At 39.3% G+C, this 21,779-nt stretch overlaps 1 protein-coding gene across 1 annotated transcript in view; it reads left to right on the top strand.

The window, feature by feature from the left end:
• POLR3B (RNA polymerase III subunit B) overlaps positions 1–18,411 on the top strand; it is a 76,595-nt gene extending 58,184 nt beyond the window's left edge. Inside the window, exons 24-28 of the mRNA XM_061371833.1 lie at positions 5,978–6,081; positions 6,937–7,103; positions 8,424–8,537; positions 13,256–13,429; positions 17,872–18,411. Of these exons, the coding sequence (XP_061227817.1) occupies positions 5,978–6,081; positions 6,937–7,103; positions 8,424–8,537; positions 13,256–13,429; positions 17,872–18,001 (689 nt within the window). The 3' untranslated portion in view covers positions 18,002–18,411. The remainder of the gene's footprint in view (positions 1–5,977; positions 6,082–6,936; positions 7,104–8,423; positions 8,538–13,255; positions 13,430–17,871) is intronic.
• The last annotated feature ends 3,368 nt before the right edge of the window (positions 18,412–21,779 follow it).

Genomic DNA, 21,779 nt, shown 5'->3' with positions numbered 1-21,779 from the left:
TTCATCTTCAAACTGGATATTGCAGTAAGATCTTTGGGACTGAGACTGTCTCTTTAGTCTACAAAGCTCTTAAGCTTCTGCTGTCTCATAAACATTTACCTACCAGGGAGGATTTATCCTGAGCTGTAGGACTTTGTTTTAACTATATTGCATCATATATTTTCCAGAAGGATAAAGAAACTTCTTTTTTTTGGTTAATTATTTTGGTTTTTTAATCTTGCATTCTTCAAGCAAAGTCACTTTTCAAAGCACAGAAGGCTAAAGGATTGTTAAGCTAAAGAAGTTTCATCTGAGTTCCATACAAACTAAATTATTATATTTCCAGATTTCCTCTTGCTTTGCTACAAGTCACAATGAGGAAAAAGTTGGGCTCCTTTGATGTGAAAAAAAGCAATATAACACTTCTCTGAAAGAACATTTCTCAGTCTCTCATGTGAAAAAGGATTAACACCTCCAACAAAGGTCCTGTAGATCACAGAACTAAGCAGCAATACTGAACAGTATTCCTGAGGAGTGGAAAAACTGTATTTAAGCAAGAGATTGTTTGAACTGGCAAACAGAAGCTTTTTAATAGCTGAAGATCTAAGATAAAGGATTAAACCTTTCTGAAGTATCTGCACTTAAACAACTCTAAAGACAAGGAAACAAGTTTAAATTCATGAAAGATGGCCTTTGTTTTCCTAAATGAACCATGTTCCTTAGTGTCAAAACAAAATCCATTCACAGCATTGTCAACTACATAAACTTCATGACAGTACCACTTATCTACTGAAGACTGAACTTGCTTAGTTTTAAAAATGTTTTCTAGTTTCAGACTCTGCCTTGTGCTTGCCTAACTTCATAGCTGAGAACAACTTCTCTTTCTCCTTTAAATGGGCAGTTGTACAGTACGGGTAGCAGAATGTGTAAAGTAAGATGTTGGTTTTAAAAGGCTACTTGTGTCATTTTTCCCCCATGTTACAAGTCAGATTTAGCACTTTATCTCTAATAAAACATCAGTGGATTTATAGTAATTAAATGGTTCAAGTGGCATTAGAAAGAATTTGCTGTTATCGACTGCAGGAATGTGGGATGATTAGTAGTTATTAGGCATCAGGAAAGGTAGGAATTCCTTACCTTATTTTTCTCTTCAGAAGTAGAATATGAGAGTTGAATATGAGAAACGGAGGTGTCAGAATGCCATTAAAACTTCTCCTACCATTGTTTTCTCTTTGTATTTGACAAATGTGCTGCTTAGCTTGCTGTCTTAAGAAGAAAATCACAGCATTTTTTTTATCTCGAGCAGCAAACAGGTAACCTTACGACCTTTTCAGTAAATCCTCAACTGAACCTCTGAAATTAGGGTGATTTAGCATTTTACGGCATAGAGTAAAAATCTCTAATTCTGTTTCCAAATAGTGTATCCTGAACACACATTTTATTAAGCTCTTGACTCGTTCAGCCATGTGTATTTTGTAAAGTTCCTATGGTTATTGTTTTACAATAGCTGCTTCCAGAAGCATTGTAAGGGTTTCAATTAATCAGCTCTTTGTGTGCTTCAGACTATGCAAATTTATCACATCAGACCATTCAGCAGCTCATGGGAAAGCAGTGTACAAACTGTATTGTCTTCTAGCACCTCCTCTCATTTAGAGTGATGTTTTTAATAAGAAAACTAATCAAGTTTACTTATGCATTATTTATCTGTTAATTTTAATTCTGTTCTTTACCTCTTATGTCAAATGGGATGTAGCAAGTGATATGATAGATCAGTGAATGATTCAATATTGAACAAAGCTTATGTGATGCAGCACTTTTTCCTTCTGGACTTGTTTTATGCTTAGTTAGCCAACACAGTATGTAATTAGAGAGTTTGGAAGCAGATGTACATTTTTGTTTAGCCTTACGGATGTTTGCAAATCTGCTTGTCACTTGCCCATAATATACAGCACTGAGTTAGTTGTGTTACTAGCACAACTAATTACATGATGTAGTTTCCTTCTCAAGAGTATTTCCAAAGTCTGGCAAACCTGGTAAGTCTAAAATAGACACCTTTCAAGTTAGTTTTAGCTCTTTTACCACTGTATCGTCAGAATAAGTAAACAAGCACATTTAGTAATGCGCTTCTTTTTATCTTGCTGATAGAAATTGGTATTACCGCTGCTTCTATTCACTTTGTCTCCTTTGCTCTCTAATGTCCCTCCTGCTGGTAGTAATTAGTTTTCTATATTAGGTTGTTTTGACTTATTTGATGATTTTTTTTTTCATTTAGCATATGTGTGTATAGAAGGCATTTTACCGTAGCCCTGTGAAAAACTTTCCCATACTGTCTGTTTTGTCCCTGCCCCCTCTCTGCCGCCCCCCTTCCCCCTCATTGCTGAATTGCTGTTTTACAAGTCTGGGTATGTTCCTGTTTGTCAGCAAACCGTAAAAGCAACCACGTAAGAGATACACCAGTTCTGGAAACCTGAATTTCTCCTGATTAGAAAAAGAAAGTCTTGAAGGACTAGGATACAGGGGTGAGGGGATTGCTGTGCTCTGAGGAGGTACATGGGTGGTGAGATGCTGTTGGGATAGCAGGTGTGAAGATGGGGGCCATCAGGCATAGTCAGAGAGCTGTCATTTATTGGCTAGCATACAATAGCTTTGAAAAACACTGCCTATGGCTGTTTGATACTTGCATGTTAAGCCACTGTAGATGTCAGATTTAAGTTTATCCTAATTTAAAATGTTATCCTTGCTGTAAACTGCCACACTTATTAATAAGTTGTTCGTTTGTTTTTTTTTTTGAGGGCTATTTTAAAAGAATTTGTTAGCCTTTTTACTGTTTTTTCCTCTAAGGTAACGCTATGAAATTGATATGCAAAAGTTTTTTTTCTAGAATTTAGTTTGCTTTTCAATTGAAAAGAAATAAATGTAGCAAACTTCTGGTGCTTTCCTGCTCAAACATACAATCCTCTTGTTAGTCCACATTACAAAAAAATAGAATTGTTTCTTGTATTGCCTACAGCTTTTTCATATTGTTAATGTTTGGTTCTGGTCATAGATGAAAACTCCAGAGCTATAGGTGAGAGCAGATTCAGGCCCAGTACAGTATAGCATCTACTCTAAATTGTATTGCTAAATTTCAGCATGTAAAATTGTGAGGGGAAGGGAAGTGAATGAAACCAAATTATTTTGTATGTCCTGTATGAATGCCGGAGATCAATTTTCATGTGATGTCTAAATCAGTAGTAATTAGGAAATCTTTATAACCTGTAGTAAGTGCCTCAGAGCAAAGTTACCTGTTAGTTTGAGTGCATCCTATTTATGAATATTGTGTGGGGAGTACTTGGGCAGCTCGTTTGTGAAATGCAGTTCATGCTTAGACAGGGCAACATTCGGAACTTGAGACTCTCTTAAATCCTGCCTCTTCTTTTTCTTTTTTTACTATTTCATTAGCCAGTTGCAAGTGATAATGCCACTTATATGGATTAATTCACTTGATCACTTTTTTGCAGCTGCTTGGCAACGTAGAACTGCTGAGTTTGCCTTTTACTGCCCTGCTGCAAATCCTGGCTCAGTGATAGGGGATAAAAAAGAGTAGGAAACTTGGAATTTACAGTGCAGACCTGAAAGTGTTAATTGCTTAAAGAGCTTCTGAAGGCAAATGACTGCAAAAAGAAAATCAGGTTTTCATTTTAAAGCTAATTGCAGTTACTTGCTTTTATAAGTAGCTTTGTCTGAAGAGTGTCTTTCAGCTTTTTTCACATTTTTTTTATGAGAAAAAATGAACTTTCTTAAAATATAGGGGAGGAATAAACTTCTCTCTGTCCTGTTCTCTGGATACACATGGGCGTGCTATAGATCTGTTATAAACTCAGCAACTTCTTAAAATACAGAAGCTGAGAATTGAGGTTTTATAGCTTTCTCTTTTTGTTTCTTTTTTCTGGCCCCCCACCCCAGTGTAAAATAGAAACTTTATAAATGGCCAAGTGAGCTTCACATTGCTGGTTTCTGTCTAAATATTTTGTTTTTAACTTCTAAGCTCATTATGCTGTCTTTGTGTTAACTTGTATTAAAATCTGTCAGCTATGACTGGTCTCATAACCACAGTCAGCGGACCAGAATAAGTTAATTATTTACTTGTGTCACTTGTGCTCTTCATCTAATGAAATGCACAGCTGTGTTAGATCTGCAGTTGGGTGTGTAGGTCCCATTGTTACACAAGTCAGCGGAGGGTAGAAGCCGCTATGATGGAGAGCCCTCAGTTCTTTCTGCTGTTCTGCCTTTCTGTGTCGATTTCATGGATCTTTTATCATTCACTTTCACACAAAACAAACAACACAGTGGCTGTCTGCTATGGGAACCAGCTTGGCATATAAAAGGTTTTCAGAGCCTAAAGTAATTTTAAGTTAGCTAAGATTTAATTTTTGGCTTACAGGTGCCATGAAGTCCAGATGCAAGCGAATGCTTTCTTAGAAGGAAATGAGAATAAATCAAAAACGTACATGCCATAGTACATACATAATAAAGTATTTATGGGTACAATTTTAGGATAAAAAAAAGCTGTGCGCACAAGAGATAGTGAGTTGGCTTGGTTTTGGTTTTCTTCTTTTCCATTTTCAGCTAATGATTGCAGCTTGGAGCACAGGGTTAGAAGGATGTTAATGATTTATCATAATAGAACAAAGAAAATTAGTTTCAAGGGGTTCAAAAACTAAATACAACACACACACACCCTTGCCCCAGACACTCCAATCCTTTTTTTTTTTCCCTGCTCCCTTCCCCCATACTTACCATTCTCATTCTATTAACTACTGTCCCATATACCTATCTCTGTCTTGCTTGGACAGTGGAAGAGGAGCTCCCTCCTGAGCAGACGCCAATATCCCCCTGTGAACTGGCTGGTCGGGGGGATGCCTTTTTAGGGATGTAAGCAGCACCCTCAGTCTTCCAGGAGCCCCCTCCACTCCAGCACTGTTCCCAAAGCGTGCTCTGGCAGTTGCAGCAGGCTGATCTCAAATGGCTTGCAGACTTTTTCACCTCTAAGGACTTCTGGAAGAAATTGTCCAAATGAAACAGTAGCTTTGCTTCAAAGGAGTATGGGCTTAAGCAGCTGCATTTTAGCACCTGATTTTGAATGCTAGGTCTCTTGGTCATTTATAGCTGCAGTATTTTGATCTGCAAAATGCACTATAGAAACAGTCATAAGGAGTGGAAGGAGAACTTGGGCATGTATGATAGAATATTTTAAAGAAGTTTTCATGTTACTGTTTTACCTCTACTAAAGAGTTTGGGGGGCTGGGGGGGGTGGGGGTGGGGGTTTGTTTTACATCCAATACTGATGGAAACCGAAAAAAGCTTCCAAAACTTTTAAAGGTACAGTTTGCTTTCATGGACTGACAAAACACAAGCAGTCTGTGGAGTGGATTGTACTTTGTCATTCATGGAAAGCAGTCTTTGCTTTCCTAAAAAAAAAATAATTGTTGATTTCTTTTTTTAATTTCCCCTACTTATGTTCTCTTAGTCCCTGTCAAAGTCCTGCCTTGATTTGCTTTTATTCACAGTATTTAGCAAAGATACATATGATGAACAAAATCTGAGCTAAGAATGATTTTGTATGTCCAAAGACAATACTGTAAGAGACCCAATTTCTTCTTTTTTTTGCTGCAGGAAATTATAGCATTAGCTTTAAAAACAAGGTCTCCTTTAAGATGTTTCAGTCTGACTGGTCAGAAGTTTGCATCTGAAAACTGTATCTAAAGCTTTCTCCCCTAATTTGCTAACTCACAAATCACTGGGAGCATTATGTAAGGGTATGCTAATTTTGCCAGTCCTGTCGCAAGGGCTCTCTTCTAGCCTGCAAGTTGTGAGCACTGGTCATGATAATGAATCTGGGTAAAAAGTGATCCATGAGAAAGAGAGGAGGAGGGAAACACTAAAGAAAATCTGGTGATGAGCGTCAGCCCTGCTGGTGGTTCACGGCTTGTGAATTGAAATGTTTTCTCTTCTGCAGGGGTGTGTGGACTGATTGTTCCTCAGGAAGACATGCCATTTTGCGATACAGGAATCTGTCCAGATATCATAATGAACCCTCATGGCTTCCCATCGCGTATGACGGTTAGTGGTTATGTTACCATTAAAGAGACAGCATCCCCCGAGAGGGAAAGTGAAGTAGATCAGCCAGAAGTAACAAAGTTTGAAACATGGTTTCACTGCGCATACTAACCAGTCAGGTTACACGCTTGCTGTTCTACAAGTATTCAGCCCTCTGTTTTGCGTGTTTTGAAACATCCTGCTCTAAAAGGAGTTGGGATGTGGGTTGTTGTGCATCATTTGCATTTTGTTCTGTATCAGACTGATAGGAAAGCAACTGAATACTTCATGTGCACCCTTTCTGTTTGAAAATGTCCTGCTCTTCTTTGTTGCTTATGCGTATTAAGCTGGCAGGGGCAGACCATGAAGCAAAGATTGAAGAGGAGTTTCAGTAATGGTTCTAGACCTGGGTAACTTCCTACCTTACACTCACCTCCCTGGAACTGCTGCGAGTCTTGCACTTGTGATGCAGGGTCACACTGCCTCACAGTCCGGCCTTTGTATGGGACCTCCATCTATTACTTTGTACAGCCTCTGATATTTTTTTGTGTATTAGCTTCTTCCTTTCTGTTCCTCCTGCTGTACTGCAGCATGTCAATCTCCTAGAGCAGAAAGCCACATTGGATGTGTGGACACCTGGGAAAGATGGAGCTACCTCACTCTGGACCTTAAAGTTCTTCCCAGACCCTGTGATGAGTCTGGTTTTGACCCTTCACCCAGGAGTATTCCTTGTTCTTGGGTTTCTTCCATTCCTCTCATTGCATGCAGTAACCCAGGCTGCCATGTCAGACTCTTTGCCTGGCTAACTTATTCCGTGTCCAGTCCAGCAATGTGCCTGTACTTGTGAGCAGGCTATTAACTCTGCTTTTCTTTGCACAGGTAGGAAAGTTAATTGAACTCCTGGCAGGAAAGGCTGGGGTCCTCGATGGCAGATTTCACTATGGAACAGCTTTTGGAGGCAGTAAAGTTAAGGATGTGTGCGAGGATCTTATTCGCCATGGTTATAACTACCTAGGGAAAGACTACGTAACATCTGGTATCACTGGGTAAGAATCTGCTGTATGGATTTAGATGTTTCAGGGAAACGGAGAAATGCTTTTGAGACACATCTGAAAAATCTTCTGTCTCAGAGCTCAGGAACTTTCACTTATTAGAAGGCAGCTCTGTGAGATGGAGGGAAAGTGCTGAATAGTCTGCTACTTTCTTCTTTCCTTTTCTTTTTTTGCCTTTGAAGTATTTTGTAGTTCTGCATTTTAAGAATTACTGGTATTTGTGTGGCTGTAACATGAATGGTCCTTGTAGTACATATGGAAACTTCCCAATCTACTTGCATGACAAAAAAGGTAAAATCAGGGTTTTCTTTCTGAGAGCTTGTAAGAAATTTCAGGTTTCTGTTGACAGCAAATCATACATACATGGAATGAGATAAGCATTTTCATGTTGACTTTAACAGTACTGTAAAATATGGGTTTGGAGGCAGGTGTTTGTCTTGGGAATATTTTGTGTGTGCTCTTTTCTTTTTTCCTTTTCTTTTTTTCTCCTTCTTTCAATTACACAATGATTCAGTCTGGCGTAATACTCTAATCTGCAAACTTCCTGCTGTGTTGATCAGACTGGCTTCTGAGACACAGAGTTCAAAGAATATAAGATAGTTTAGGAACAGGAAAAGGCCATATGGCTTCACATGCCTGCCCTTCCAAAATGTATCTTAATCCTACCTTCCTGCTACTTTTATTATCCTCCCATTCCCCTTCTTCTCAAAGAACAAATTTAGGCCTTTTTTGTAAGTTAGGGGGCAGGGATTTAATACTTTTTATTTTAATTGCTTTTCTTACCAACTTATTCCATATGTTGTTTCTTTTTTTATTTTTAGAGACATGATTTTGTTTTCCTTACCTACTCCATATTCCATAAACTTTATGTATCCTGGTGTTTGAAAGACTTTCTGTTAACACATCATGGTAACTTTTAACAAATCTGACTAATTTTATTTCATAGGGAGAATAAAATCATCTAGCTTTAAAAATCCCCCCATCCCCAAACTTCAACTTTGTAGTACCTTGTTTAGAGACTTTGCTTTAGGTTACTGATATTCTTCCAAGCAAATTTCCCATGCTTCATCTATTGGTTACGAAGCGTGAAGGCAGATTTCATAACAATGTGGAAGTTTGCAAATTCCAAATGTGTAGTCAAGTTTTATTCTTTTCTTCATAGGCAACTTTTGGAATAACACTGCATCATGGTGAGAATGGTTGCCGTGAAAGCCCAAATGCATTTTTCTAGGACTCATGATTCCCAAATTGTTCCACATTCCTCGTATATGCTAACTATGAGTATTGGGTTTGGTTTGGTTTTTATTCTTTCAGGGAGCCTTTGGAAGCATATATCTATTTTGGCCCTGTGTATTACCAGAAACTAAAGCACATGGTGTTGGATAAAATGCACGCAAGAGCTCGAGGACCCAGGGCAGTGCTCACCAGGTACTGTTACAGTCTAAGCACAAAATACATGCTTACATTCAGAAGTGTGCCCAGTTGACTGGTGGGTATAAAATGAAGTTTGTTTACCTTTTGATACATGACACAAAATGATGCTACCTGTTAATGTGCTGTTACAGACTAAAACCTCTCACAATAGACTGTAGCAGGAAGTTACTCTGAATGTCCAGGTGTGCTCTGTGTGGTCCAAAACTTAGTTTGCTTCTCAGACTTAAGTTGGCAGTTGGGAAAAATATCATCACAGTTTACATTGAAGCCTTTTCCTGTCAGATTGCTCATATTGTCCGTATTTGAAGAGGATTATTTTTCATTCTTTAACATGTGTACTTTTACAAAATCAGGTATGTGTAGAAGAAGTAAATTTAATATTTCAGTGTCCTTTGGTATCAGGCTGATACTGATGTGGTCCGTCTCTTCATCTGTCAAGGCAAAGCAAATGCACTGGCCCTGGCATAGTGCAAGCAAGCATGAGAATGATGTTCATCACTGGTATACTGCACTTTGCCTTGGAGACTCCTCCATTCACCTGGAAAACTGAATTTAGAGTTGTATGTGCTGCTTCACATTTGTCATTCAATACCGTGCAGGAGAATAGCACTTTCACACTAATAAATTGTGATTTACAGAGATGCCAACAGTAAATCTCCATTTTTATTTGACCAGTTAAAGATATGAAGTTGTCTCACACTTTCCGTGGAAGTCAATACCAGTGGTTGAGCTGGGAGAGAAATCATGAAAAGGTTTTGTAATTCTTGGCTGAACATTTTCACCAACCACATTAAGAAAAGCAAGGGAGGTACAACCATTATTTTCTACCACAGCTGCTTGCCTATATGAACATAAGTGATATTCCCAAATAATGGGTTGTCTGCCCCATTTTCTGTTCTTCCGTATGTTAGTCATGGGATTGGTGCTTCACGTGAAAATGAAAGTTCTCTGTCTTAGCTAAACCAGTTGGTTTACTGGTGATCGTAACTTACCCAAATCCCTTGATCTGCTTTTGTATTGTCTCCTCAACTTCTCAGCTGTTTAGAGATACTGAATTTAAATGAAACCTAAATCCCAAGTCAAGGTAGTGTTTACATGTAAAGATGAAGGTGGTGTGATTTCCCCCACCCCTTACTTCCTTCGAATTCTTTGTTCCAGTCAGTAGCATCATAGTATGCAGCTAGGGCTCTTTATTTGACTTTCAGGAAAGCTAGTGGATGTTCAATTTATGCTGCCTCTTGACTAGTCTTTTAGAAATGTTCTTTTTTCTTCTCAACTAATTAAACTTTTGTTATTTCCATCGCCTCTGCTGAGAGGCTGCTTTGCCAACTTTCATACTCACTATTGTTTTATCATCCATTGCACTTCCTGGAGAGTAGATTGCCTCTAACATTGTTTTTGCTTTTAAAAGTAATCCTGTAACAATTTCCAACATCGAGTTTGGCTGTTGTTGTCTTGAAATGCATTTTATTCTATATCAAACATGCCTTAACTGATAGAGCAAAGCTGTAGTTCCATCTGGAATAAGGCAGAAGACCTGAGTTTCTTGAATGGAACTGATTCTAGATATTGTTCTGATTAAAACAGGACAAAGCAGGATTCTTTGTCAGCACAGTCAAAAACCACCAGGATGTTGCCCTCTGAATTGGTATTATTAAATGAAATGCAATACTTAGTTTATTTTGCCATGCATAGTTGACAATTAATTTAAAACATAGTTCTACATAAGGGGTTGCCTAGAATACCCAGTCCTGCTAAATCTTTTTAATAGATAAACTGCTTTTAGTTTTCCTTACAAGAGGTCAGTATAAGCTTTCCCCATGCGTAGTTGTTTGGATGGACATTGTCAGAGCTGCCACCTGCATGTTGTTTGAACTCATAAGATACGGCAGTTCCTGTTAGACTGCAAGGGTGTCCTGTGATGACACTGGGTCAGGGCTTCTCTCTGCACTCTGGGTATGTGGCAGCATGGTATGCCCTCCTCCTTCAGGTAGTGTTTTTCTAGGGAATACTCCACTTCTTGAGATGGTTTTCCATAACAGGCACAACAGTGAGATCTGCTGAGACCTGCAGTGCCTGCTATTTCCCCAGACTGGTCAGTGAAATAAGGAACAGGGCCATAAAGCTGAACCTGCTGTTCTCCCAGAAAATGCAGAATTAATGCCAATAAATTCTTAATGTGCTTAAAAACATTGGAGTTAATTGGTTTATGCTTTTTTCTAAGAGTAGATTTAAATAGTATGAATACCATTTGGCTTTTTTTTTTTTTAATTTAAAGTATCACTGTGTTTTATTTAGCATTTAATAATTTTAAGAATTTCTTAATATGAAAAATATCTCTTTTTGATGATATTCCCAATCTTATTTTCAAGAGTCTGTTTTGTTTTCAAAATGTCATGTTTAGAATAAAGAATGGAAGTAGTTGCCCAGAGCAACAGCTGCAGTGTACATGCGTATAGCAGGAAAGGGGAAGGACAAATGCATTCTAAATAATGTTTTAGCAGTTTAAGCAACCTTTGACTTGAGGAGTTTTCAAACTCATGTGAGCCAGAAGACAAATCTGATAGACTTCGGGAGCGTAAGGTACATTTTTGGTAGTTCAGAAAACTACTTTTTCGGGAGGAAAGACTTTGATTTGTTTTTTTTTTCTTAATGAGGTCATTTTGACAGCGGGAGTGAAACACTCAACAGCTTAAGAATCAAACTGGGGGAGTTGGGGTGTTTTGCGTGCTTTTCCTGGTTTCTTTAATAGGATTTCAGCTGCCTTAGAAATCTTCATCCTGTATCTCTTGGAAGACCCATGGTATATCAACTCCTAAAGGGCTGGAATTGACACCCCATCATTTTTCAAGATATTTTGTCCTCCTTTTGCTGGAAGGGGACTTTGTTTGGACTCATTTATAGATGAGACTTGTATTTATAAACCTATTTTGTCATTTTATACTGTGGAACAGCACCCAGTAAAAATTTGGGACGTAGGACTATGCATGAAGTAATGTTACAGGAGTCAGCTGGTAAAAGGAATTTGGGCACTTCTAGCACTGCAGCAAGTGCCTGTATCTTTGGAGGCCCCAATTGCGTTGAAAATCTGCCTCTTGGGACTTCAGAAGAGAAACTGCATTCACCACAGGGTTAGTCCTTTAAAACAGCGACTGAACAGTGGTGGTGCTGTCATCTGGGGAGGGGGGTCCTTGGGAGTTTAATCAGGATGTAAACAACCTCTATCCATTCTCCCAACAGTGGGAAAAATAGGAGGTTATATGAATGAAAAGGGTGATTTGAATTACAAGCAAATTAGTTTTAAGCTTCCAGTGTGGGCAGAGTAAGGGAAACTACCTCCCCCTAAAGACAAATACAACTGGCATCTGTAGAAGTTATTTTGGTCTGGAAATTTTGTTACACTTATTACAAAGTATTGTTAGATGTTTAAGGCTTTTATCAATCTTTTTTTTTTTGAGTCTCAATAAATAGGCAAAAACTTAAGTGTATTTAGGATGCTTAAAAATTTTGATTGTTTGAAATAATATAGACAAAATACACTCCAAAAGTTATGGGCCAGATCTGTCACTGGGTATTCAGTGCAGGTATCATAAACAGCACATAAACATGGGGCTTCACTGAGCATGAAGCCTCATGATTGCCAGTATCATTTTTTTATTCCTTCTCTTTGCTGTTATGTTTCAGGGAATATACTAAGGTGGAAATATTTCATAAAATGCATGTGATGTATAAGTGCAATCAGGAATTAAAGATCAGTTTTGCTTCATAGTTCACTCTAATATTTGCAACCTAAGTACTACAGCACTGTGTTAGTACCTGAGAGTAGAACTGGTGTTGTATAAAACTGCAATATGACAGACAAGAGGTTAGAAGTTTTGACTGTGTTCAACAACAAAAAAAAAGAAGTGGCTTAAATGGTCATAATATTTTGTGTCTTGCCTTGTTACCTCAAGAACTTTAGTGTATACTTGAATGCTTTGTTAAAAGTTGCCTCTAGCACCATGAGGAAAGGAAGCCTTTCCCTGAGAAAATGAGAGTTTGATTTGTGTTGGGGAGCTAGAAAACCAGGAATCTCTACAATACGAAAATCAATCTATTAACTGTCAGACATGAAAAAAAGTAAACTACACAGATGTTAATTAAAAAACAAAAAGGTAGGATTCCAATAATGAGTTACTAATACACGTACTACTTGTTTGTTGCTTTGATTTGGTATTATTCTTCTGGAGAATCTCTCAGATTCTCCAGAATCAAAACTGCTTGGATTTTAAGAATTTAGTCTTTGCTGTGGTTCAGCTGAAACATCAGCTTGATGATTCATTCATTAGCTGCTGAACATTGTTTTGTTTAGTTAGCTACAAACTATAATGAATGTTTTCCAAATAAAGAGTATCAAGTTGGTGTCCAGATAGTCTTGGATATACTGGTCAGTCTCTTTTTATTCTCACTCAGCTGTGTTCTGTGAGGTAAAGAGTTGAGGCCTGGCTCTGCAATTGCCACTCACAGAATTGCAATGTATTGCTAGTGCAGGAGCAAAGATGAATTGCTGTAACTTGAGTAACACATTTGTGAGATCAGCAGTTCTGGTTTGTAGAACACTGTTGCTACAGTGCTCCTGTGCTGTTCCTACAGTTGCAGACTGGCAGTCCTAGAGTTGTAGATGGTATGTTCTGGAATACTTACTGCATTTTTTTTCAACTACTTATTTAAAGGCAACCCACTGAAGGTCGATCCCGTGATGGTGGTTTACGTCTTGGAGAGATGGAACGAGATTGTTTGATAGGTTATGGAGCCAGCATGCTTTTGTTGGAGAGACTAATGATTTCAAGTGATGCCTTTGAAGTGGATGTTTGTGGACAGTGTGGCTTACTGGGGTACTCTGGCTGGTAAGTTGTCTAACTGTAATGGTTTTTTTTTTTACATCATGGTGTCACCTCCTCACTTTGTCCATGTGACATGTTTCATATTTTTATAAAACCCCTTGACCTCAGGTGCATAAAGCAAAGTAGTACAGGACAAATGTGCTTCCATGTAACAGAACCTTGCCCTTGGCTAAACCTTCTTGGTTTTAAAGTGCTCACAGACACCAGTTAACAGTCCCACATGCCTTAATCAAAAGCAGTGTCAATGTTCAAAATTGGTGCTTGGAAAATTGGTGACAGGGAAGTGTTCTTTGTAATGGTCTGATTGAAAACAAGGAGCTTCTCTTCAAAGCATAAGACAAATGCAGCAATTCCATGTTGAAGCATGAGAGACAAGCAGCTCTCTGGTTGGAAATTCAGCTAGCTTCTGCCCAGCTGCCTTGTCTGTAAGAGACTTACCTCTGTACTAGCTAATGGTCTTGTCTTTCTCTGAATCCTAAGCCAGTACTGAGTTTATCAGCAAACAAAATGATTTTCCAGGTAGGGGAAGCGTAAAACTGCATGTCAAAACTATGTGGAGCTCACAGTGTGTTATACTATGGGCTTTGCTCTAACCATCTTTTCTCTGCAGTAATTTTGAGATGATAGATTTAAAGTTGCCCTGTAGTTTGTTGGAAATACACCACTATTATTAGAAGATAGGGAACTTCCTTTTATGTTCTTTAGAGGTGTCAGGGAAATTATTTGCCTTTGGTTTTGTTTTAGCCAGGCAGAAAAACAGACTTGTGAGACCAATAGGAATTTATGAGATACAGCATTCTTGCAAGCTGTGAAAACAGGTGGCCTGGAATACCAAACTAAGGGAGGAAAAAATAAATGGTGCGAGTTCAAGTTACAAGTTACTGTAATATTTATGTCAGGGGAAGATGGGGAGTTGGAAGAGGAGAAAAATTCATTTCTAAACACCTCAAAAGAACATTGTTGGAAACTTGCCGCATCTTGGAGATCAATATCAATCTATTGGAAGAGGCAGGAAATTGGACTTTATTCACTTCAGTGCTTCGAGAGTGATTTTTTCCATGATATAATGAAGTAGGAAAGTAAGGTGTGTTCTCAGTTTGTAGATGTGTAAAAGTTACAGCTACCGTTTCTGCCCTTTGCTAAGGCCTTATTCTGAAGCATGGGGCTTCTGCCCAGAAAGAAAGTATCACATCTGTCTGCTAACAGTAGTAGCAGTATTTCTGCTCCTTTTGGAGCAAAAGTTCAGACAGAGATAGGTAAACATATGTGAAATTCAGGGGAGAGCTAAGGCCTGCTCTGTGCATCCTGTTCTGGTTGGTGATTTTTAGTTCGGTGTTGTCCTGTTGGCTTTCATGCAGTATTTTTGAGAGTTCTCGAGTGTGTTTACGCCACGTGTAACAAGTGAGACCTTTTCCTGATCCAGCTCTCTTAAAACTACTGCAATGTAAAGAACAGTTGAAGGAAGTTGTGTGAAAGGAAGGGCATGCAGTAAGTCAGCGAGCCAACCACTTCTAACTCTGAAAAGCACTGCCTTAAAAATACTGACACGCAGATGTATCACAGTAGGTTAGAGATTGGAAGGGACCTCAAAAGATCATCTAGTCCAATGTAGCTCCATTATTTTTTTGATAAGACCTTGGCTTTCAGAGCAGTCCTTGAAGATTTTCAAAGACCACAGGAATTGAGGGTGCCTTGGAGAAAATTGGGAGTTTGAACTTAAGAAATCCTATTACATTTTATTTTTAAGGTGCTGTTAATGTTACAAACTCCATATTTTGTAACTCTTTTTTAAAGAACTGTGAAAGAAAATAGTCTCAGTCAGAGCCAGACATTCTTACAATTTGGTCCTGTGAAAAGCTGTCTGACGTGTGAGAGCAATCAGTACAAGGTAGTTACTGCTAAATGGTATGCTGTGTCTACCGGTAGCAGAAGAAGCAAGTGGCCCTATAATGAGCATCACAGTAGAGACCAAATCACAGAGAGAAACATCCAAAGGGGCCTTTTCAGTGATTCTGGTATTAACAAGACATTGCTACAAGAAACCTTTTAAAAACGTACTGTTTGGGGGCTGGTATTAAAGGCACTTGTCCTAAGGAAGATGAGCCCTGACTCCTGGGCAAAGATGGGGTGTGTTTTTCTGCAAGATAGTAACAGCAGATCAGTGCTGGGGACTGAGCTGGTACTTTTGCAGGGGAAGGGGACTGTTGTGGCAGTGACAGAATTTGTCCCCATAAAAAATACAGTAGAAACTTACTGTGTTGTACCAGTTTTATGCAAGTTTTCCAACATTGCTGTTGTACAGGTACTTGGGGGCAGGACTTCACTGAACGCAATGAGCAGAATTTGGTTCTTTCTTATGCCAAATTGAGAAGTCCTTCTGATCCCTAGAGTCTGAGCATTTTCAAATATACATGAAAAAAACTTTGTTTCTGGTCCAGATTCATCCTTAGCAAAGTTGCCTTTTGCTGTCCTGTGAAGTATTCTAGTATCAGACTGGCCTTTCAGGTACTTAAATTTGTGATTTCTGTTTGGCAGAGCTTCGTGCTTACTGCACCTTAGCCTTTCTGGGTGATCCCCATCCAAGTACAAAGCAGGCCCAGAAGGGTGTAGCTTTCAGCCTGGGTGTAGTGAGCAGTCTCTGCTCCTCAGTCCCTAGTAGGTGTAGTCAGGTGCCAGACATCTGCTCATAGCGGAAAAGTTGTGCCTCATCAGACTTCCAGGGCTTGCAAGGCTGCTTCTGTATAGAGCAACTGCTTGCTATGTTATCAGTGGAAAATGGCTTCTGCTAAGGTCACTTCCACCCACCATAAAATATACCTATCCCTATAGATTTGGGCTGGGGAGTAGTTACAAACCTGCAATTGAGGTGTGTTCTGTTTTAGAGGCATGATAGTTGTTAACATTTTCCCTATGCAACAGTGTCTACAGGAGAAGCCTGTTGCAGGGAAACACCTAGTTCAGTCTGTTACCTTCATCTTGCCTATAGTCATATTTAGACAAATCCAAAGCAATTACTAAGTGAAGCTTTATTCATTATCATGACATGCAGAAATGTAATTAAGGCTTCTGTACCATTGGTTAAAAGCTTTCTTGGTTTGAAAAAAAAAATAAAGAAAAAAGAAAAATAAGTTGTCCAAATATGGAGCATATGGAGGTCAAGGCAACCACAATTTTCTTGGAAAATAACCAGCTCTTTGACATGCTGTGTAAGTACGTCTGTAAAAGAGAAGTAGCAGGATCTGAAAAAGTAACTGGAAGACTAATGCCAGCTCTCATAACCAAGAACCTTGTTAACACTAACCAACTTTATTGGACCTTTCTCCAATGACTTCCACATGCTCTAGATCAAGTTCACTGGTAACAGAAACAAGTCACGAAAGCGTTGGCTTTACTGCAGGTATTGACTCTCAGCCTCATTCTGTACCAGAAGCATGTAGGAATTTTGCTAATCCTTCCTTAATTGGATCTTCGAACTGTTATGACTTTATGCCAGAAATATAAATCTGAAACACAGATGCAAAAGAAGATCTTTGTCAGATCATGAGAAAGTGCTGGGTTCCTCTGTGTTCCCAAAGGCCTAGCATTCTCAACTCTCTAAAACCAGAAGATGGAATATACAGGAGATTGGAAGCTGATATTTATATAGAAAGATGTTTTGGTTTTCTTTGTGTGTACATAGAATTTGAAATTAAATAATTGAAGCAGTTGCCGCCACCACTGAATTTGAGTCCTGATAATGGAAAGATGGCTGAGTGACCAGCCTATGTATTCCTTATATGATCAAGTTTATATCTCTATGACAAAAAAATCCCTTTCCCCAAATTTTAAGATCATTATATGACTAAAACATGCAAAGAATATGTGCTAAAGCAGTTTTACTGGTTTCCTGGCTTGACTAAAGCTTTGGCTGTTGACACAGAGAGATGTAAGATGAAGAATGCCTCTTCTCTGGAATGTGACCCTATTTGAGACACTGGAGGGTGAAATTGTGTATAAGGAAAAAAACAAAGTGTGAACCTTCTTTCTTCCTGCTGTTTTTTGTGGCATGTATGTAAGACAGAAACTGGACCATTAGCCACATTCTCAGAAATAGCTGGCTTTGTTCACATGCTTTCCCTCATTACTCAATGCTGAATTTGCCTTGGCAGTTATGTGAGCAGTGAAGAAGCAGCTGTCAGTCCTGTTAGCTGAGCACTGTCATTCTCCTCCAAGAAAAGCATAAGTTTAACATGAGACTCCTATTGGCTTCAGTCAGATGGTTTAAAAGCTTAAAGTTATGACTTACTTAAGGGCTAAAATGTGTCTCAAGCACTTGGCTCTTCCTAGGACTGAGACCACTGTTTAAATGCATGTGGACAAAGAAACCAGTGGATAGCAGTCACTGTTGTGTTCTGCACCCTGCATTTATGCACCAACTCTGACCTTCTTTCTGTTTGTTTCCCTAGGTGCCACTACTGCAAATCATCATGTCATGTGTCTTCTCTGCGCATACCTTATGCCTGTAAACTCTTATTCCAAGAACTGCAGTCAATGAACATCATACCTAGGCTAAAACTAGCTAAGTACAATGAATGAACATGAGGAAAAAAATGGGGAGAAGTACGTTACAGAAACTGAAATCCAGCATGTATAACTGGAAGATTTTTTTGGTGAACAGGAGTAACTCTAAAATCTGAGTGGGTAGAAGGGAGGTGCAAGACAATGTAAGGAATCCTACAGATCCTACCTAGTTTTAAGGTGACAGGGGAGATTCAGTACTGGGAGCAGTTATGAAAGCCTTGATTAGTCTGAATGAGGGAATTGTGGAATAAGGCCATGATCCAGCAAAGTGCTTGCATCACTTCAAACAAGCCAATGCTTGGTTTTGAAAAGTGCGTTACTGGACTAGGGCTTGAGCTGAGCTAAACACAAATCTTATTCAGAGATGTTAAAAACGTTTTCCAGACCAATGTAATATGAAAGACTAATAAATGTTTCAAATAATACTGCCTGAATATATGTTGATGGTTGTGTAAGGATGGTAAAGCCTTCTTATAATGTCTGAACCATTTTCCTATTCCTAAAGCATTTTGTTAAAGCGTTAAAGTTTTGTTAAGCACTGTCAGGTGGAGAGAAATGAAACTACTTTCTTAAGAACCTGAAATGGGATGTTTGGACTGGAATTTCAGTATGCAGGTGCATTTGTGTGCAAGCTATGGTAGTGTTATAGTCAACCTGCTTTCAGCTAAACATATGCAGTTTCCATGAAGTTCAAGGGAAGTGACTGCATATGCAGCAAGTGCATGTTAGAGCTTGTAAGCTTGTATTTGTAGATATCGTTTAAAATCCTATCGAGTAGATACAGTAATGTACTAAAAAGCCAAAGCCCTGAAGAGGTGGGCTGCAAACACTGAGGTATGCTATCCTAGAGGTACTAAGGTATGCTAACCTAGAACTTCAGAACCTTTTTAAACTATGGGCATAGCTAAAACTTTTTTGAAGAACAAAACAAGAGCCATGAAGAACAACAAATCCTTCACTGATAGTGAATCAGGTGTGAATGACCTGAAAGGATTTAGGAAGGGCACAGCTGATTTTTTTCCATGAGATCTAAGGCCTATAACTAAAACAGCAGGTGAACTAAAGAGTCACTTAGTACCTAAACTCACTTGAGCCCCTACTCAGCAAAGCATGTGGTTAACGTTTTAAGCAAAGGAGTAGTCCCACTGAGGTTGAGATGAAGTATGTGCATGTTCAGGTGCTTCAGAGCAAGGCAGCACTCGAAGTCAGGGAGGATGCAGAAGACTGCCCATGATCTGGAAGTCCTGAGATGCTCTTTGGCTCCTTGCATGGCTGAATTGTGCATGCTGACCTTGATGCTGTTTCTGCAGTCATATTGCTGCTGTTCTGTTAGCTACATAAGAAGCACAGATGAGTATCAGCCTGAGAAGGCTTCTTCTCAAGTTTTCACCAAAATGCTTAAACTAGTAGTTTTGTGTCTGGGCTTACAAATCAAGTCTGAAGAGATAGATTCTACTTTTTTAGGGCTTTTTGCAATTAAGACTAATGACAATGCAGGTGTCAACAAAGAACATTTGGTTTGGAAAAACCTTTTGAAGCACCTCTATCAGGATCTAAATGGTTCAGGACTATTTACAGAGAGTTACAAGAGTGATGTACTGCTTCGACTGGAGGAATAGGTTAACCAAAAGCCCTGACCAAATGAAGAACCTATGCTCTGCTTCCTGAGAGCCTCCAACAGAGAGGCTCGGGTGCACCAGCAGAGGGAGTGAGCCTCAAAGACTACAGCCCACTGGTGGGAGAACATTTGGTCTGGATCAAGTAAACTACACTGAGGGTAAGATGTTCTTGCTAGCTAGTCCTCTCTGAAGTGGTCCCTTAGGTTAGAGGGCCAGAGCTGCAGAACACTGAAGGCTAAGGTGTGTGTACAATCACACCTGCAGAAATTGAAGCAGACTTAGTAGAGGTGGAGAAAGGAGCAAAGGAGTGTGCTCATGAGTAACCCGATAGAGAGAACAGATCTGTGTGCAACCCTGAGGGGGAACCTTGCAGTTAGTTTACCTCAAGCTGACGGAAGTGTGGGGATTAAAGGTTTTGTGAGGATGAAGGAAATCCTCTGTAGTAGATGAAGTTTAGGAAGAAAGGGGCAGCCTTAGCAATGATGGATCCAGAAGAACATAGAAACTAGGTATGTTTGTCAGAGCAAGTGAGGGTCACCTACTATCTAGTGATACCTACATTGGTTCCATTTACACATCACTGCTGTCTAACCTAAGCCTGTGCATACAGCAGAGGCTTAGCTGAGTGCAGATTTGAATTGAAACTCAGATTTTTTACTTCTTGCCTCTCTTTAAGAGGCTACCCACGTTCCATTGTGATAGACACCTGGACGTAATCTCTTGGCACTGCAATAAGCATTACAAAACCAGTAGCAGAAAGGGAACAAACAGCCGTGGATTCCTGGAACATGGTTCGTCAAAGTGGCAATTCAAGGAAGGAATCCTGCTGCAGCCAGGAAAATATTATGACACGTGGACTGATGAGGTAAAATACATCCTCAGAATGCCAGAGCTGTCGCCCTGCTTTCCTCTGGTGAGCCTCATCTTTGCAGCCCTTTGAATTATCTTCCTAGCCAGCCTCCCCTCCCCCTGCTTTATGCAGTGAATGTCTTCACAAAGAGGTCTTCTGTCAGCCAAGGGCTGTGCTGCTGCAACTAGACTTGGCCAAATCAACCCTGCCATGACTCTAATTGCTGAAAGAGATACAATATTCTGAACACCGCTTGACAAAACCTTAAGGCTTTAGCACAAGGAACTGTGGCTAAAAAACTGCCATAAAGTTTTTATTCCATCACAACTTCTCTCTTGTGTTCAGTGTCCAGGAGAGGCTCCCTAGAAATGCTATTCAGCCTTAGTCCCAGCTGAAATTCCAGATACAGCCCACTCTGAGATAAACTGCTGCTGTTGGAAGAGATACCTACCTCCATACAGTATGTTTAAGTTGCCATTGAGTTTGCAGATAAAGTTTTAGATGTTATAAAGGTCAGAGCATTTACAAGGTTAGAATTCAGTCACCAAGTCTATTTCACTGCAAAACGAAGATGTTGATTAAAAGCCACCCCTTCAAAAGCTATACAGGGCCAGCTCTACTGTTCTGTTGCGGGAAACAGAATCAAGCCAGGCATGGGCTGTAGGATGCTGTGGGACACAGCAAAGCATAGATCCCTTAGCCCGTTCTGGAACTATGGGCAAGGCAGGTCACTTGTTCAGAGTTCGGACAAACACCTTCACTTCTAGTTATTTATATAACCTTTACAATTTTTACTTTTTTAAACAAGGTAAATGTTTCCTTTTCCCAACATAGAATCTAGAAAACCAAACTATAAAGAAAAATGAAAACAGACTTGCTAATGTTGGCGTTCAGAGCCATGGCATGAAATGTACGGGCACTGAGATCTAATAGTTTTAAGATGTGGAAAGTAAAAGGCCTTCACTAAGCACAACTGGGTTTGTTTGTAACGTCCGTATCTCATTAGGAGTTTTGTTTACAAAGAAGCTTCAGCATGCAGAAGGAGAGCTTTTAATTCTTTGGACTCCCTACTTACTTGTTGCTTTAAACAAGGAGGAAAACCAATTAAAAACGTAGACCTATGAGGAAGATTAAATCACTGTATGTTTTTTCTCAGGTTTTCTGATGGTAAATAGAAAAATATCTGTGCTTTATAGCAAAATGGGAGTGCTTCATAATTACAAGCCTAAAAAGACCAGAGTATTTCATCAGTTTGTGATAACAAATGGCAAACTAATGAATAGCGCTGTGCATCTCAAAATGGATTTGCGAGCCCAGCTCAGAA

The sequence above is a fragment of the Neopsephotus bourkii genome, unplaced genomic scaffold, assembly GCF_033783945.1.
Source record: "Neopsephotus bourkii isolate Nb327-2 ecotype Australia unplaced genomic scaffold, CSIRO-AGI_Nbou_v1 NB_1589, whole genome shotgun sequence".
Classification (NCBI taxonomy): domain Eukaryota; kingdom Metazoa; phylum Chordata; class Aves; order Psittaciformes; family Psittacidae; genus Neopsephotus; species Neopsephotus bourkii.
The sequence above is the reverse complement of the archived record's forward strand: the minus strand, read 5'-3'. Positions and strand labels throughout refer to the sequence as shown.